An 18,621-nucleotide genomic window follows, 5' to 3' on the forward strand; every position below is an offset into this window, starting at 1 on the left:
TGGGGGTGATATGGAACATGGAATTTTGGAGTTATCCCCAAGCAAGAATATATTTGATTTAAGACAGAATCGGTAAAATGACTCCCTCTATCGGAGTCAATACGTGCTGGTAGGCCAAAACGAGGAATAATTTCTTTTAAAAGTATCTTTGCAACAAAATCTGCTGTGGCTCGGGTCGTAGGAAATGCTTCCGGCCATCTGGTTAGTTGATCTACAATTACTAGACAAAATTTATAACGTCCAGCTTTTGGCATTGTAATGAAATCTATCTGTAGATGTTCAAAAGGTGTGTAAGCCAGAGGACGTCCCCCAAAGGCTTTTCCACGATATGCATGTTGGTTATATGCCTGGCAAATAGGGCAGGCTGAACATACTTTAGAGGCTACAGTAGTTATACCAGGGGCTATCCATACTCTCTTGACAGAGTCCACGATGCCCTGGGTGCCAAAATGACCATTTTTATGAATAGATTGGCAAATTTGGTTATAGAAACTTCTAGGGAGCAGGGGTTTTCCTTCAGATGACACCCATACTCCATTAATTTGTTTTGCTTTAAATTTTTGTTTCCATTTTTCCACTTCCTTTTCATTATAGGAGAGTGATAAATTTAAATTATCAGTGGTTGTTAATGTTAAAATTAATCCAGGTCCTTCTATGGCTGCTAGTTTTGCAGCGGCATCTGCTCGGTCATTTCCTCTAGAGACAGGGTCAGAGCCACCTGTATGGGCAGAGCAATGAACTACAGCTAGGGCTTTAGGCAGTTTGAGAGCAGAAAGAACTTCATTAATAATTTCTGCATTAGCTATGGATTTTCCAGCTGAGGTTAAAAATCCTCTTTGGAGCCATAGCATCCCGACTGAGTGACAAATGCCGAAAGCATATCTAGAATCTGTATAAATAGTTGCCTTTTTATCCTTGGCAATTATACAAGCTTGTTTTAGAGCTATGAGTTCTGCTCCTTGAGCGCTAATGTTAGAAGGTAGTGAAGCTGACCATTCAGTGGCAAATTCTGAGACTACGGCAGCTCCAGTGTAACGTATGCCATCCCTCATAAAAGAGGAACCATCGGTAAATAAAATCAGATCTGCATTGTCTAAGGGAGTGTCCAAGAGATTATCTCGAGGCTTTTCTGCCATGGACACTAATGTTTCACAGTTATGTAGTGGTTCTCCTGAAGTGGGTAAATCTGGAAGCAAGGTGGCAGGGTTAAGAGTTGAACAGCGTTTCAAGGTAATATTTTCACTATTTAATAAGGTTATTTCATACCTTGTAATTCTCTGATCCGAGAATGCCTGTGTTCTATGTTTTACCAATAATGCTTCAATCTCATGTGGGCACATTATTGTTAATGGACATCCCAATACTAAATCAACGGTTTTTGTTACTAGTAAGGCTGTAGCAGCTACTCCTCTAAGGCATGGTGGTGCTCCTGCTGCTACTGGGTCTAGTTGGGCAGAATAATAAGCAATTGGGCGCTGAGAAGGTCCCAAAGTCTGAGTTAACACACCAGAGGCTACTCCTCTTCGCTCATGCACATATAAAGTAAATGGCTTGTTGTAATCTGGGATGCCTAGAGCAGGGGCAGACATGATAGCCTTTTTCAGATCTGTTAGAGCTGACAAGTGTTCAGGCTCTAATTTGAGGGGTTCAGGAACTGAATCCTTTGTTAATGCTATAAGGGGTTTAGTGATTTCCCCATAGCAAGGAATCCATTGTCTACAAAACCCTGTTGCTCCTAAAATTGCTCTCAGCTGTTTCTTAGTGGTAGGAGCACTCAATTTTTGAATGTTCTCAATTCGTTTTGGAGAAATATAACGAGCACCCGCAGTCAAGATGAATCCCAAATATTCTACTTTTTGGAGACACCATTGAACTTTATCCTTAGAGATTTTATGTCCTCTTTTGTGCAATTCCAAAAGAAGGTGTTTGCTATCTTCTTGACATGTTTCTGCATCTGTTGAAGCCAAGAGTAGATCATCTACATATTTGATTAATTTGCTATTTTTAAATGTTATATTGTCTGTGTCTTGGCTCAAAATTTGCTCAAATAAGCTCGGACTTTCGACATAACCCTGTGGCAGCCGACACCAGGTATATTGTGAGCCCTTCCAGGTGAAAGCAAAAATATGCCTGGAGTTTTCATGTATTGGTATGGAAAAGAAAGCTGAACACAAGTCTACTACTGTAAAGTATGTAGCTGTGCTAGGAATAGATGAAATAATAGTATGTATGTTAGAAACTACGGAGTGTCTCTTTATAACATGATTATTCACTGCCCTTAGATCCTGTACGAATCTATAGATGTGCTTGCCATCGGGTCCTTTTTTTGGTTTTTTAATTGGCAGGATGGGCGTGTTGTATTCAGATTTGCAAGGGATTATTATTCCCTGTTCTATTAATGAGTTAATAACTGGTGTAATACCCTCAATTGCCTCCTTTGAGAGGGGATACTGAGGGATAGAAGGAGGTGGGCTAGATTTAGTTTTTATCTGCACAGGAACAGCAGATTTAAGTAAGCCTACATCAGAAGAAGATGTGGCCCAAAGGGACTCCGGTATATCTTTAGGTATTTCAAAAATGGAAGGTTCTTTTGCCTCCTGGTTTTCAGAGAGAAGTACAGGGAGTAAATTTAAAGATTCCTCTGGTACTTCTAATGATAATGAGCCATCTGGGGAGCAGGTTATTGTGGCTCTGAGTTTGCATAGAAGGTCCCTCCCCAGCAAATTTAAAGGGGAGTCAGGCATCAAAAGGAAGGAGTGTTGTACCTCTAGGGGTCCTACAGACACCATTCTAGGAGGAAGTCTTTTAACTCTTTGGGCTATTCCTGATACTCCCATTACATTCTCTGAGCCAATAGAATAACATTGTAAATCAGGTGTTCTCTTTAATACAGACCAGGAAGCTCCGGTGTCTAATAGACAATCATAATAGGTGTTACCCACTTTTAAGGTAACATGGGGTTCATTAGTATGGGGAGGGCAGTGGATAGGGACAACGGGTAGTAGGACATCAGGGTCTGGGAAATCAAAGGTTGTATCCTCTGATTCCTGTGCCCCAGCCCCCCCCGGGCACCATCATTGTGTTTGGGATATTCCTTGGGCACCCCCCTGAAGGGCACCTCTCTGAGGGTCATTAGTACCTCGAGTAATTTTTGGACGAGCGCCATTTCTCATATATTGTTGAGTATAATCATTAAAATTTTCTTCAATTTGAGCATTGTCATTAAATTCCCAATTCCTATTTCTATAATTCTGGTTTCTAAAGCTCTTATTTCTATATTCATTATAGTTATTTCCATAGTCATTATTATAATTTCTAGAATTTTGGTTTCTATAACCATTATCATAATTTCTATAGTTATTATTTCTAAAACCATTATTAAACTGTGTATTCCTTCCAAACATCTTAAGAAAGGTTCTACATTCCATCATTTTGTGGCCCTTCTTCTCACAGAAGTGGCAAGTAATGGATTGATAATTGGATTTCTGGAGAGGGGCAATTGTCGTTGGTTCATTATCATGCCCACTTTCTAATTTAGTTATCCTATCTATTACACATCTCATTTTTTTCTTCATTTCCTCCATGTCATCATTATTCTCTTTCTCCTTTTCTTCGTTTCCCTTAAAAACATATATAGCTGTTTTTCGCAATTCTTCAAGGTCCATATCTGACCATCTTGGGCATTGTGTTTTAAAATAATTTTTAATTACTTTGCATGAATTATTTACAAAGATTCTTCTAACTTGTCTTAAACTATTCTCTTTATTTAAGTCCCAATCTAAGTATCTGTCCCCAAACTCGATAATTCTGTCCATAAATCTGGAGGGTGTTTCGTTTTCCTTTTGCTTAATTTTTTCCAGTTCCATCCACTTATCTGTACTGTCCGCACATTCCTTCATGGCTGTGAGGATGGCCTCTCTACAACGGTATAGTTGTAGATAGTCCTCAGGATTATTATAGTCCCATTCGGGATCCTGAGATGGCCAATGTGCTGCATTACGCCCCCGGGTTTTGTTGACATGAGCAATTATTTTATTTTTTTCACGTTCACTTAAAAAAGCCTGTAGTAAGCTCTCAACGTCCTTGTAAGACGGATTATATTGAAAAAATATGTCTCCCATCTTTTTTGTTACTAGAAAAGGATCTTGTTCATATGTGGGGATATTTCGTGTAAATTCATTTATTTCTTGGGGAGTAAACGGTATCCTATGTCTTAAAGTCACCACATCCCCATTTCGTCCTATTTCAGGTACTTCTCTTAGAGGAAACAGGCCTCTAGTTGAATTTTGCACCTGTGGGTCAGTTTGACAAGGACAGGTTTCTCTAGGAGGACAAGATCTCCCTTGCATTGGAATTTGGTTTTCTGTAGGAGAAGGAACATGAGAAGCTGGGATTGCAGGGGAAGGGTTTTGGGGATTAAATTCAGACAAGATTTGCACTGCACGAGAGAAGCAGTCTGTTAACTGGGCTATAGGGAAGGTGTTTTCCATCTCTATTTCAGGGAAGGAAATTTCCTCATTCAAAGGTTCAGAAACAGGTCTGTTTCTGGTAGAGTGGGTGTTTGCCCATTGATCCTGTAAGAAACATTTTAGATCTTCTAATTGGGCTTGCATTTTATCCTCAATTTTTCCTATTTTATCTTCCATATCTCCCATTTTATCCTCAATATTTCCTATTTTATTCTCAATATTTCCTATTTTATCCTCAAGTTTTTCTATTTTATTCTCAATATTTCCTATTTTATCCTCAATTTTTTCTATTGTATCCTCAATTTTTTCTATTGTATCCTCAATTTTTTCTATTTTATCCTCAATATTTTCTATTTTATCCTCAATATTTTCTATTTTATCCTCATTTTGTTTTATTTTATCCTCATTTTGTTTTATTTTATCCTCATTTTGTTTTATTTTATCCTCATTTTGTTTTATTTTATCCTCAATATTTTTTATTTTTTCATCTCTAAATATAGTATTGAGGAGTACAAAAATGACAGTACCTATTAATATAAAAATTTGGAGGTATCCTTCATTCCTCAATGCCCCTACTTCTTCAGCTGCCATATAATTGTCAAAGAATGTAGTACTCATTTTTATATGTATATTTTGTAATTTCACAAAACACGTGGGGAGCAGGGCAAAGCAACAAACTTTCCACAGGGTTTTTTTTTTTTTTAATCCAGGAAGTTGTTCCTTAAGGGAAAGGATATTTAGAAACAGTTCTTCCAGCCAGGACTTTAGAGTCCTGTTGCTGAGATTTAAAAACAGCTGTTTTCTGTCTATCAGAGTCACACAGCTGGGAAGTATCTGAGGTCCGATTTGAACCCAGGACCTTCTGCCTCTAGGGCTGGCTCTCAATCCGCTGAGCTACCCAGCTGTCCCTTAAGATTAAAGGGAAGAAAAAGAAAAAACTGCTGATTCCAATTTAACTTAAGGAGAAAAGAGAAAAAGTTTTTTATACTCACGTGTTCTAGCAGCTGTGTCTTTAAGCCAAGTTTTTTTTTTTTTTAAAAAAAAGGACTAAGTGGTGAAACAGTATAGTAAAAAGGCAAGGAAAAAGTTTTATTGAGAGGATTCTTTAGACTCCCGTGTGGTCAGCCACAATGTTACAAGGGAATCACTTTAAAAGACTGATATATATTAATTTAAGGTCGCCAAGGAATCAGCTATGTAATTCCTAAATGAAAAACTCAAGTCAGCCGTCAGCCTTTTTGGAGTTTAATTACAATAGGAGCAAGAAAGGAATTAGAGATATATATAGAGAGAGAAAGGGGAGAGAAGGGAATAGGGCTTAAATACCCCCTCTGTTTAGGCTGGGCCAAAAGGCCCAAGCCCTTAGATAGCTGGGGCAAAGAAAAGAGATCAGTCCCTTTCACTCACGTGTCCAAAATGGAGAAACAGTCTCAGAGGCCCCCACTTTCAGCTTCCTTCAGAGCAAGCTTCCTCAGAGCCCAGGAACCACCCTGACCAAAAACTCCATCCTCTCCCCCTCTCCAGACCCTCCTATCTTTAAGGACACCATCCAAGTTGCCTCCCCTCAGTCCTCACATCTACCAATCACTCTTCATCAATTTCCCTGTCAATGGAGGCTCTCGCTTAACCCAGGACCGCCCAGAGGTTTCTGCTTTTGCACATGTCTGTTGAAGGTCATATTTTTCAAATGATTAAATCTTTACTCCTTTGTTCCAGCCCTTTCTAAATCCTGTTAACTTGAGTATGGTAGAGATTGGAATAATTAAATTTTGATCTAGGCTGCAGCCCTTACTCAATCCTATTAGGACTGAATAGGGTGGAGATTTATTCCAAGTATCTCCATTGTATCAATTCTAAAATCAATCAAGACTCAAAGAAATTCCTGTTCTATGCTTAAGCATAGGTCAAAGTCCTTTCCATTGTTCAGCAAAGGGTTTCTGTCCTAAAGTAATCTTAAGAAGGGAAGAGAAGGAACCTCCCATGCCAATGGAGTTCCCATTCCAATAGACTATCAGTAAGAAATTTTCCAAGTATGAAATATCCCAATGGTGAAATTTCCAACATTTATAAGTCTAAGGAATTTTGAGGTTTACAGTGTGAGGTGTTGATCCAAACCTAATCTCTCCCACACTGTCTTCCAGTTTTCCCAGCAGTTTTTATCAAATAGTGGATTTTTGTCCCAAAAGCTGGGATCTTTGGGTTTATCGTATACTGTCTTGCTGAGGTCGCTTTCCCCCAGTCTATTCCACTGATCTTCCTTTCTGTCTCTTAGCCAGTACCAAATTGTTTTGATGACTGCTGCTTTGTAATATAGTTTAAGGTCTGGGACTGCAAGGCCCCCATCATATGTGTTTTCTTTTTCATTATTTCCCTGGATATCCTTGATCTTTTGTTCTTCCAAATGAATTTTGTTATGGTTTTTTTCTAATCAGTAAAGAAATATTTTGGGAGTTCAATGGGTATGGCACTAAATAGATAAATAAGTTTGGGTAGGATGGTCATTTTTATTATATTGGCTCGTCCTATCCATGAGCAGTTAATGTTTTTCCAATTGCTCAAGTCTAGTTTTAGTTGTGTGGCGAGTGTTTTGTAGTTGTGTTCATATAGTTCCTGTATTTGTCTCGGGAGATAGATTCCTAGGTATTTTATTTTGTCTAAGGTGATTTTGAATGGGATTTCTCTTTCTAGTTTTTGCTGCTGAGCTGTGTTGGAGATATTTAGAAAAGCTGATGACTTATGTGGGTTTATTTTGTATCCTGCAACTTTGCTAAAGTTGTTGATTATTTCAATTAGCTTTTTGGTTGAATCTCTAGGATTCTTTAAGTAGACCATCATGTCATCTGCAAAGAGTGATAACTTGGTCTCCTCCTTCCTATTTTGATGCCTTCAATTTCTTTTTCTTCTCTAATTGCTACTGCTAGTGTTTCTAGTACAATGTCAAATAGTAGAGGTGATAATGGGCATCCTTGTTTCACTCCTGATCTTATTGGGAATGCATCTAGTTTATCCCCATTGCAGATGATATTAGCTGATGGTTTTAGGTATATACTGTTTATTATTTTTAGGAATGACCCTGCTATTCCTATGCTTTCTAGTGTTTTTAATAGAAATGGGTGTTGTATTTTATCAAAGGCTTTTTCTGCATCTATTGAGATAATCATGTGGTTCTTATTGGTTTGCTTGTTGATGTGGTCAATTATGTGGATGGTTTTCCTAATATTGAACCAGACCTGCATCCCTGGTATAAATCCTACTTGATCATGGTGGATGACCCTTTTGATCACTTGCTGGAGTCTTTTTGCTAGTATCCTATTTAAGATTTTTGCATCTATATTCATTAGGGAGATTGGTCTATAGTTTTCTTTCTCTGTTTTTGACCTGCCTGGTTTTGGAATCAGTACCATGTTTGTGTCATAAAAGGAGTTTGGTAGAACTACCTCTTTGCTTATTATGTCAAATAGTTTGTATAGTATTGGGATTAACTGTTCTCTGAATGTTTGATAGAATTCACTGGTGAATCCATCGGGCCCTGGGAATTTTTTCTTAGGAAGTTCTTTGATGGCTTGTTGGATTTCATTTTCTGATATGGGATTATTTAAGAATTCTATTTCTTCTTCTGTTAGTCTAGGCAGTTTGTATTTTTGTATATATTCATCCTTATCACCTAAATTGGTGTATTTATTGCCATATAATTGGGCAAAGTAATTTTTAATGATTGCCATAATTTCCTCTTCATAGGAGGTGATGTCCCCCTTTTCATCTTTGATGCTGTTAATTTGCTTTCCTTCCTTCCTTTTTTAAATTAGATTGACCAGTACTTTGTCTGTTTTGTTTGTTTTTTCAAAGTACCAGCTTCTAGTCTTATTTATTAAATCAATAGTTCTATCACTTTTGATTTTATTAATTTCTCCCTTAATTTTTAGGATTTCAAGTTTGGTTTTCTGCTGGGAGTTTTTAATTTGATCGCTTTCGAGTTTTTTTATTTGCATTTCCAATTGATTGATCTCTGCTCTCCCTAGTTTGTTAATATATGCACTCAGGGATATGAATTTACCTCTGATTACCGCTTTGGCTGCATCCCAAAAGGTTTGAAAGGATGTCTCGTCATTGTCATTTTCCTCGATGAAATTATTAATTGTTTCTATGATTTCTTCTAACTAAACGATTTTGGAGTATCATATTGTTTAATTTCCAGTTAGTTTTTGATTTGGTTTTCCATGTACCATTACTGATCATTATTTTTATTGCCTTGTGATCTGAGAAGGCTACATTTATTATTTCTGCTTTTCTGTATTTGTGTGCTATGTTTCTATGACCTAATGTATAGTCAATTTTTGTGAATGTGCCATGTGGTGCTGAGAAGAAGGTGTATTCCTTTTCATCCCTATTTATTTTTCTTCATATGTCTATTAATTCTAATTTTTCTAAGATTTCATTCACTTCTTTTACCTCTTTCTTATTTATTTTTTTATTTGATTTATCTAAATTTGATAATGGTTGGTTTAAGTCTCCCACTAATATCGTTTTACTGTCTATTTCTTCCTTCAATTCTCCTAGTTTCTCCATTAGCAATTTGGGTGCTATATTATTTGGTGCATACATGTTGATTAGTGATATTTCCTCATTATCTAAAGTCCCTTTTAACAAAATATAATTACCTTCCCTATCCCTTTTGATCAGGTCTATTTTTGCTTTGGCTTTATCAGATATCATGATTACCACTCCTGCCTTCTTTCTGTCAGTTGAGGCCCAGAAGGTCTTACTCCATCCTTTAATTCTGACCTTGTGGGTGTCAACCCGCCTCATGTGTGTTTCTTGAAGACAACATATGGTAGGGTTTTGGATTCTAATCCATTCTGCTATTCGTCTACGTTTTATGGGTGAGTTCATCCCATTCACGTTCAAAGTTATGACTGTCATTTGTGGACTCCCTGGCATTTTGATAACCTTTCCTAATTCTAACCTTTTTTTCTTCGGCTCTACCTTTTAGTCCAGTGATTTACTTTAAATCAGTCCCCCTTGTCCCCTCCCTTGATATGTTTCCCTTTTTAGTCCCTCCTCCTCCCCCCCTCTCTTTCCCTCCCCTTTTGTTTTCCCTCCCCCCCTCCCCCCTTGGTTTTCCCTTCTCCCTACCCTTATTGGGTAAGATAGAATTCAAGATCCCAATGGATCTGGATGTTCTTCCCTCTCAGAGTTGATTTCCCTGAGAGTAAGGTTTAAGTAAAAACTCTCTTCCTCTCTTTCTTATAAGAGTTTTCTTTCCCTCCCCTTCCCGTGTGAATCTTTGTGTGAGAAAGATTATTCTAGTTGGTCTTTCTTTTCCCCCTATTCACACATTACATTTTCCCCACGTGTTAGTATACATAGATTGATATAAATGTAGTCCTTATAAAGGAGAGTTTGAGTAAAAGAAGAAGATAAGATTTTTCTCCTTTTCCCTTTCCTTCATATTTATCTTTTCAGGTATTCCATGCTCTTTGATTTTCGATATCGAACTTTCCACAGAGCTCTGGTCTTTTCATTGCAAAAACTTGGAAATCTTCTATTTTGTTGAATGCCCATACTTTCGCTTGGAAGTATATAGTCAGTTTTGTTGGATAGCTGTTTCTTGGTTGAAGACCCAGCTCTCTTGCCTTTCTGAAAATCATGTTCCATGCCTTACGATCATTCAGAGTGGAACTTGCAAGGTCTTGTGTGACCCTGATTGGCATTCCTTCATATCTAAATTGTTTTTTTCTGGGTTCTTGTAGGATTTTTTCTTTTGTTTGAGAGCTTTGGAATTTGGCGATTACATTCCTGGGAGTTGTCTTTTGGGGGTTTAGTGTAGAGGGTGTTCTGTGAGCTCTGTCAGTGGCTGTATTGCCCCCTTGTTCTAGAATCTCTGGGCAATTTTCTTTAATTATATCTTGTATTACGATGTCGAGTTTGCTGTTTATTTCTGGCTTTTCTGGAAGTCCAATTATTCTTAAATTATCTCTTCTCCCTCTATTTTCCAAATCTGTCACCTTGTCAGTGAGATATTTTATGTTCTCTTCTAATTTCTTGGCCTTTTGGTTTTGTTTTATTAGTTCTTGTTTTAAGGCCTGGTTTTCCTTTTCAGTTTGGTCATACTGGTTTTGTAGATGCGTGAATTTCTTTTGCATTATTTCCCACTTTTCCTCCCAGAAGGCTTCCATCTTTTTTATCATTTCTGATTCAAATTCTTCATGGGTTTGTGGAGAGTTTCCATTTCCTTTGGAAGGTTTTGGAGCATTTGCTTGTGTTTCCTCTTCTGTCTCCTCTGTGTTTTGTATTTTTGCTCCATAAAAATATGTCCAAAGTTGCCCCCTTCTTCTTGTTTCTTTTGGAATTTGGGGGCTTTTGTGCTTCAGTGTAGTTTGCCATCTCTATCTGAGTGGGGAGGATTAGCTTTTCTTATCTCTGTCTGGTGTTCAGAGGTTTTAGCCCCAGGCAGATTGTCCTTTCTATGAAGTTGTTGTTCTGTCTTCCTGGGGAAGCCAGGAATTGCTGGTGTGTCCCTAGGTTGAATTGAGTGTACCCTGAGGCAGGGACCTGAGACTGGGATGGAGGAATCCAGCCAGGGGGTTATAAGCTCCCCCCGTCTCTCTGTTTCCCTGCTGTCTGGGTGCCCCCTCGACTGGGTCAGGTTGTTTTCAGCTAGCGGCCTTCTGAATAGCCAGCCCTGGGGTCCTTTTGCCAGCCCTGAGGGTTACTGTTGTTTCTGAAGACCCTGCTCTCTGAGGGGGAGGGGCCGCGCCTTCCTTGAGCTTATGGCGAGGGCTCCTGATAAGAAGAATAGCTTTCCCTGGGTTGAACTGAGATTCTGATGGAAGGATCCAGCCAGGGGGTTAGGATCTCCCCCGTCTCTCTGTTTCCCTGTTGTCTGGGTGCCCCCTCGACTGGGTCAGGTTGTTTTCAGGATGTGGCCTTCAGAATAGCAGGCTCCCAAGGCCCTTTTGCCAGCCCTGCGGGTTGCTGTTGTTCCATATGTCCCTGCTCTCTGAGGGGGAGGGGCCGCGGCTTCCCGGAGCCCCGAGGGCTCCTCCCAGGGGGTTACGAGCTCCCCTGTCCCTCTCTGTTTCCCTGCTGTCTGGGTGCCCCCTCAACTGGGTTAGGTTGTTTTCAGGATGTGGCCTTCAGAATAGCAGGCCGTGGGGCTCTGAGGTTGCCTCTGCTGCCTCGGACTCTGGCGCTCTGGGTTGGGGGGGATGGGTCCTAGGACCTTCCTTCTGCCTGCCCCTTAGGTCCGAGTGGTCTCTGGTTCTGGCTTTTGGGGGGAGCCGTACCTTTTGATCCAGGTCCAGGTCCAGGAGGAGGACTCCCGGGGTCTATGCTGTTGATCATTTTGAATTTCGGTGTCCTAGGAGCATTCGGTTTGAGATCGGTAAGGAAGGGTTTCAGGAGATCTGAACTTTAGCTTTCTCTAAGCCGCCATCTTGACCGGAAGCTCCTCATTTTAATTTTTATCAGTGACCTTTGAAAGGTTTTAAAGGTCTTTGTGTTTAGAATATACATTTTTTAATTTTTAAAATTATTAAAATTTTATTTAATTGCTTAATTAAGACAATTTTTTCATGGTTACAAGATTTCATGTTCTTTCCCTCCCCTCCCCCCCCCCCACACCTTCCTGTAGTTGACGTGCAATTCCACTGGGTTTTCCATGTGTCATTGATCAAAACCTATTTCCATATTATTGATATTTGCCCTAGGGTGATCATTTAGAGTCTATATCTCCAATCATATCTGCATCAACCCATGTGATCAAGCAGTTGTTTTTCTTATGCATTTCTACTCCCACAGTTTTTCCTCTGGATGTGGATAGCATTCTTTCTCTTAAGTACCTCAGAATTGTCCTGGATCATTGCATTGCTGCCAGTAGAGAAGTCTATTACATTCGATTGTGTTACAGTGTATCAGTCTGTGTATAATGTTCTTCTGGTTCTGCTCCTTTCACTCTGCATCACTTCCTGGAGGTCATTCCAGTTCACTTGGAATTTCTTCAGTTCATTATTCGTTTCAGTTCATTATTCGTTTCAGCACAATATTCCATCACAATATTCAACACAGTATTCCATCACCAACAGATACCACAATTTGTTCAGCTGTTCCCCAATTGAAGGGCATCCCCTCATTTTCCAATTTTTTTGCTACTACGAAGAGCACAGCTATAAATATTTTTGTACAAGCCTTTTTCCTTATTATCTCTTTGGAGTAGAAGTGCAGCAGTGGTATGACTGAATCAAAGGGCAGACAGTCTTTTAAAGCCCTTTAGGCATAGTTCCAAATTGCCATCCAGAATGTTTGGATCAATTCATAACTCCACTATGCAATCATTTAATTTTTTAAAATATGTACTAACTTAAAAAATAATTTCAGACCAATGAAGATTTGTACTGAAGACTTTGGCAAACTTTGGCTATCCTCTGGAAATGATGTGAAACAAAATGTAAAGATGCCAGATTCTCAAGCTAATCTACCTTTTGCCCTGAAGACCCTGCAACAGAAACTAAGACTGCACATTGTTGATATTATAGGTTTGTAGAATTATTTTTAAAAACCAACCTTACAATTATAATGCCTTTTCTTTAACCTTTATACTCTCATGCCACATGTTAAAAGCACCTATAATTCTGTTCCTAACACAAATATCATCATGGTACTTATATATTACCATAATTCATCATAGATCACTAATAGCGAGCTGGAGCTCTTCAATTTATTGATTTATTTAGAATTGGTAAGCTTTTAGTAAACAGAGACATACTTTTATGGCTTTTCAATTCATATTTTAGAAGAAATAGATATATAATGTATCAGTTTTGAAGTATCTTAAAAGCATATTGATTTGTTAGCAATTATTATAAACTTGAAAAATTATGTTAAATAGTGTCAATGACTCCATTTATATTTGTTTTTATATTTCCATTTTAAAAATTCAACAACTAAGGTGAGCACATCCATATATAAAGGGGAACAGAAAGAGGGCATTGTACATGAAATTGCGTTTAAAAAAAATATATGATAAGTATAAGTTGTTTTCAAAGCTGTCCTGCTTGTCTGTGATTCCTTCTGGCTTTCATTCTGTTCTCTTCCATAAACTTTAAAAAATTATTAAAATTTTTATTTAAAAAATCTAAAAAAATGTTTTAATGACTTTTCCCCCTTTTTTTGGTGGTGGTAGGGCAATTTTATCCCTAGCCCTCCTCTCTGAACTTTCCTTTTATTCACTGAGAAAAAAGAAAAATAAAACTTTTACAACAAATGAGACCAGAAAAATTAATTTCCATATTACTTGTGTCTGAAAATATATTTCTTAATTTGCAACTTGGGTCATCTTTCTGTCAGGAGGACCCCATGGCATATTTACAAGTGCCTTTTTAAAAAAAGTTACATTAAGAATGTTATTACACTAAACTTTGAATATTTTCTTGTAGAATAGTAACTGGAGTATTATTACTTTTGTTAGTAAGCATTTTGTTTTTATTTTGCTACTAATTATTTTATTGTCTTTATTTGTGGAAAAATTCGATTTAGTGTTATTTACATAATCTATTTTAAGCTTTTTATTATTTTATTGTTCTAATTTTTTTATCATCAGAATAAGAGAAATAGACATAAATGTTGAAGTGAACATTATAATGACACATTTTTATTATTGTGGCAAAATATACAAAAAGATTATTACCATGTTGACCAAAGGGTATACTTTTCTTTGACCATAGCTAATCTCATAGATCATTGACCACATGTTAGAAGAGTTGTGATATGATTAATGGAAGCAATATAGCATTAGTGAATTCATGGTTTCTTTGCAGTAAAATAATTAAAAGTATTGGTGTCACATTTAACCACCACATGTACAGTTTCTGTTTTACATCAATGACATTTATCTTGGGTCATTTTCCATCATGGTTTTTCTTCTTGAAAATAAAATTAGGGTTTTAATGTTTGATGAATAAAGCATTAGGCAACTAGCCAAGTGCCCTGCCCAGGGGAGATGCTTAATAAAGAACTGTTGCTTGGGATTGCAGAAGGCACTTATGTGAATTCAAGTGAACCCTTAATGGTATACTTGAACTTTGTTTCATATCACATATTTTGGATTATTATATTGCTGAATTGATTGAGATTGAGAATGTATCATTTTTGTTTTTGTCCTAGGAAATGAAGGAATATTGGCTTGTCAGCTCCTTCCATCAATCCCTTGCTTACTACACTTACGGGCCTACGCAGGAATAGTAGCTCTGTGGTTCAGATCTTCTTGCTCCACTCTCCCAGATTATTTACTGTATCAGTGTCAAAAGGTGCTGGAGGAATCTTGATGAAAACTTTGCTTGTTTTCTACTATAAAGGTTTACATAGATAAAATTATTTACCAAAGTAAAATGCACTTATGGTACATCTAATGAAAAGAAGAATAATTTGGTTTTTGACTTTTGTGTTTACTAAAGGACTTTTTAGAAAAGAAAGAGCACCAAGAAACTGTACCTTTATCACTTTGCTCAGGATTGTATAGTGTTTGTGTCCCACAAAAGTGACCTAACTATGTTAGTATTTTAAAACTGTTAATGATTTAACATAACCTAGAGTAGAAAAACTGAAAATTTTTATTTTGTAATAAGCAATTTTCTAGTTAGCACATTTACTCTAGGACCAGTGGATTCATAGATTAGATTAAGTCTGTTATCTGCTCTAAAGGAAAGAGAAGTAAATGGATAATCCCAAGTATAATTAATATTTGGTTTTGAAATGCCTTGTCTGATTAATCTTCCCAATTATGTTTTTCTTAGACTAGTATTAAAATTAGTTTGCATTCTTTGAGCTCACACCAGCTATCTTGGTGATGGAGGTCCAGAAGCATGTTGATTGACAAGAGGAAGTCATCTTGACCTTAACTTGGTTACATTTAATTCAGAAAAATGTAGGACTGAGAGTTGACTGACTATAAAATGTAACTCTCACAGTTACTTTTTTTATCTGAAAGTTAATCATAATGCAGACTATATTTTTAAAAATAAAAGAAATCCTTAATTGGGCATACTACAAGAACATATGTCTATAAACATCTCATTTACAGCAAAGATCTTGGCATTATTTACTACTTATGAAATTTAAGCTAATTTAGCTTTAAGAGTAAAATCCAAGCATCCATGCTTGATACAATTTGAACACATATAACTTAAGAACAACACAGGTGATTTGTACAGGCACTACAGTAAAACATGACATTTTCTAACTGTTGGGGTCTTTTTCCCTCCACTGTCACATAGGTAGATAGCAACCTCTGTAAGAGTCATTATCAAAACTTTAACTTCTACCTGTAAGAGAAGCTTAACATTAAACTGAAGAATGTTACCAAAATTATAAGTTTGTAAATTACTGTTAAAAAATGAGTTAGTATTTTATAGTCTTAAGTACTTCCATAAGTTATTATTTCATTTTTCAAATAGTTCACTGGAGATTCTTCAGGTAATAACATTTTACCTCATAGATGGCAGTTAGCTAATTATTTCATTTATATGGTCACTCACCTAAGTCAAAAGCTCCTAATCATAGCTGATGAAAATTTTCTTAGATCTGATATATTTAATTGGGTGTGTGTATGTATGCTCTAGAGCTGTGTTGCTGAATTTATGACTTGCATTCTGGAAGGTGATGCTCCCCTCCCTTTCTCTATGCTCAACTGAGGACATTTCTCTCATCACATGCCCCTCTGCCCATCAGCCCAATAGGAGTGCTTCCTCTTTTGTCTAGGATAAGATGGAGGGCTCACATGAGCCATGAGGGTTGCATTTTGGGCACTTAGTCTTTAAAAGGTTCGCCATCATTGCTCTAGAGTATGCCTTCCAAGCAGCAAACGCTATTTTCTCTTAACTAATTTTAAGTTCCTTGTTTCTTTAAATTTAACACTTTATTATGCCCTCTTTTATCTTATCATACAGTAGAATCCTGCTTATAGCAAAGTATTAAAGGACAAAAGAATCTTCTCCATAATGAACTTTCCATGCTATGATGAGGGAGACCACCCATATCCCTTCCACGCATGTCTGGGCATGGGGAAAGAGGGCAGTGATATGTTGCTCCTGGGAATATGAGGCAACAGTGGCAAAGCCACTTCCCCTAAGGCTCCACTCTATTCCTACCTTTCATGCTACTTCTGCTGCTGCTACAGCTATAGTAGAGAAGGAACATTCCTTTGTCACAGAGCAAAAGCATATCGTGCCAAATGGCAACTTGAACTTCCTCCACTTGCTAGGGATAAGCTTATGCTCTTGAGCCCATTTGGGATCATTGTTTAAAGTACTTATCAAAGAGGAATTTTAAGTGGCCCATTCATAGGGAACATTTCAAGCCTATTTCTTCTCCCCTCATTTATAAGGAGGTATATCTTCCCTTTATTCCATCAATTGTTGTAGCAGTAGTAAAGTACAGAAACCAGTGATCGGAAGGTTATACAAACAGGGTTTCTCACACCATTGTTTCTGCTGTTTGAAGTTCTGCCATTGGAGACTTGCTTTCTCTCATGAAACAGCTGAATCTAATCACTGTAGCACTGCTGTGAGACTTTTACGGTAACATTTTCAATAATTAAATTTTTTTACATATGTTATTTCAAAACCAAATGTTACAAATACAGCGTATGAACAAAACTTAGTAGATTTTAAAGCATTCAATAACAGTACACATGATGCTTGATCATTCTTATTGAATGTTGAAATTCTAAATCAGGGATCATCCTCTTTACATTATATTCATTTTGACCATAGTGGGATGAGACTGATATCACATTTGACTTGTGGAACCAATCTCATTGCTGTAGTCAATTTTCTGTGGTAGGTTTAGGGACAACACTTAAGAATTCTGGGCCAGTAATGGTGGCAGGGAAGCTCAAGAGTATGAATATTCTTCATCTTGAATATTCACATTGGGCCTCTTCTGGAAATGCATGACTAGAGTGAAGAAAGGACAGGTAGTGAAAATTCTAGGTCAGTGATGGTGATGGAAGGAACATGGTATGGTCATCAGTGGAGGGATGGATATAGAAGGGAATGTTTTGCTATCATAGCAGATGTATACAGTAAGGGTGAGCTGTAGAGGTAGGGAAGGAGTAGGGATTGTAAAGTGGAGGTTTTAGGTGGTAGCATGCCAACTTCTGGTTAGGATATCAGATGTTGCTAAACTCTGCCTCAAATACTTAATGTCGTCTAGGAAAATGTCTGTGTGGTGGAAAGACAGTGTTTTATTCCCCTTACCCTATTTTATTTAATGTTAATATGTTGAAAATGTTGAACTATCTTGTTTGTATTTCATGGATAAAAGCCATTTTTGTCTCATTGTTATCAGCCAGTGAGTTATTGAAAGTGCACTGAACTAATTTGTCTATAAGTATTTTATTGTGTTAAACTTTGGAGAAAGAAAGTGAAAATGAATAGTACAGGCAGTAATTTTCATGTTTTGGAGTTGGGTTCTATAATTTGGAAGAATTCAATTAAATGTTTAATGATATAAAATTGTCCGTATTACCTGTTTCTTGTCTGTGCATTCATTAATTTGTAAGCAGTTAAATAACAAGCAAATATTACAGTAAATCTAGTGGTATTGACAAAAAAAGAGTGGAAATAACTTACTTCCTCTACCAATGCAATGGTAAGATAGTAAGGCTAGTTACTTATTATTCCCTGACCATAGAGAAGATAATTTAGACTAATTTAATTCCCATGTTCCCTCTTCAAATAATGGGATAAAGTTCACTTTGAGTTATTTAGTGTCATTATGTTCAAAGAAGCAAGAATATATAAATCAAATTATATTGAAAGTATAGTAAAAAGAATACTTGATTAGAAATCAGTATTTAGATTATTAGCACTGGGATTTATTATCTACTTGATCATCTGGGCCTGGCCTCACTTCTATCTGTAAATTGAGGAAGTTGGACAAAGTGAATTCTGAAATACCTCCCAGCTCTAAATCTTGATCCTATGAAGATCCTTTAGGAATCATTTGGTATATTACTGCTTCCTCCTACAAATCTTCCCAGTCTGGTCACTGAGGATGCCTAATGGCACTTGGAAACTCAGCATTGATTTTCAGGGTTTGAATAAGCAATACTTTGTTTGGCCCAAGTAGTAGCTTTCTTCCTGTAGTACTAGAT

At 37.3% G+C, this 18,621-nt stretch overlaps 1 protein-coding gene across 7 annotated transcripts in view; it reads left to right on the forward strand.

Annotated features, from left to right (window-relative positions):
- The window catches only part of AP4E1 (adaptor related protein complex 4 subunit epsilon 1), a 304,079-nt gene extending 286,099 nt beyond the window's left edge, over nt 1-17,980 (forward strand). For all 7 annotated transcript variants that reach the window (XM_056810189.1, XM_056810192.1, XM_056810191.1 and 4 more), the window contains 2 exons: nt 12,846-13,003; nt 14,631-17,980. In XM_056810189.1, coding sequence (XP_056666167.1) covers nt 12,846-13,003; nt 14,631-14,791 — 319 coding nt within the window. In that variant the 3' untranslated portion in view covers nt 14,792-17,980. The remainder of the gene's footprint in view (nt 1-12,845; nt 13,004-14,630) is intronic.
- The last annotated feature ends 641 nt before the right edge of the window (nt 17,981-18,621 follow it).

Source organism: Monodelphis domestica, chromosome 1 (assembly GCF_027887165.1).
Source record: "Monodelphis domestica isolate mMonDom1 chromosome 1, mMonDom1.pri, whole genome shotgun sequence".
Taxonomy (NCBI): domain Eukaryota; kingdom Metazoa; phylum Chordata; class Mammalia; order Didelphimorphia; family Didelphidae; genus Monodelphis; species Monodelphis domestica.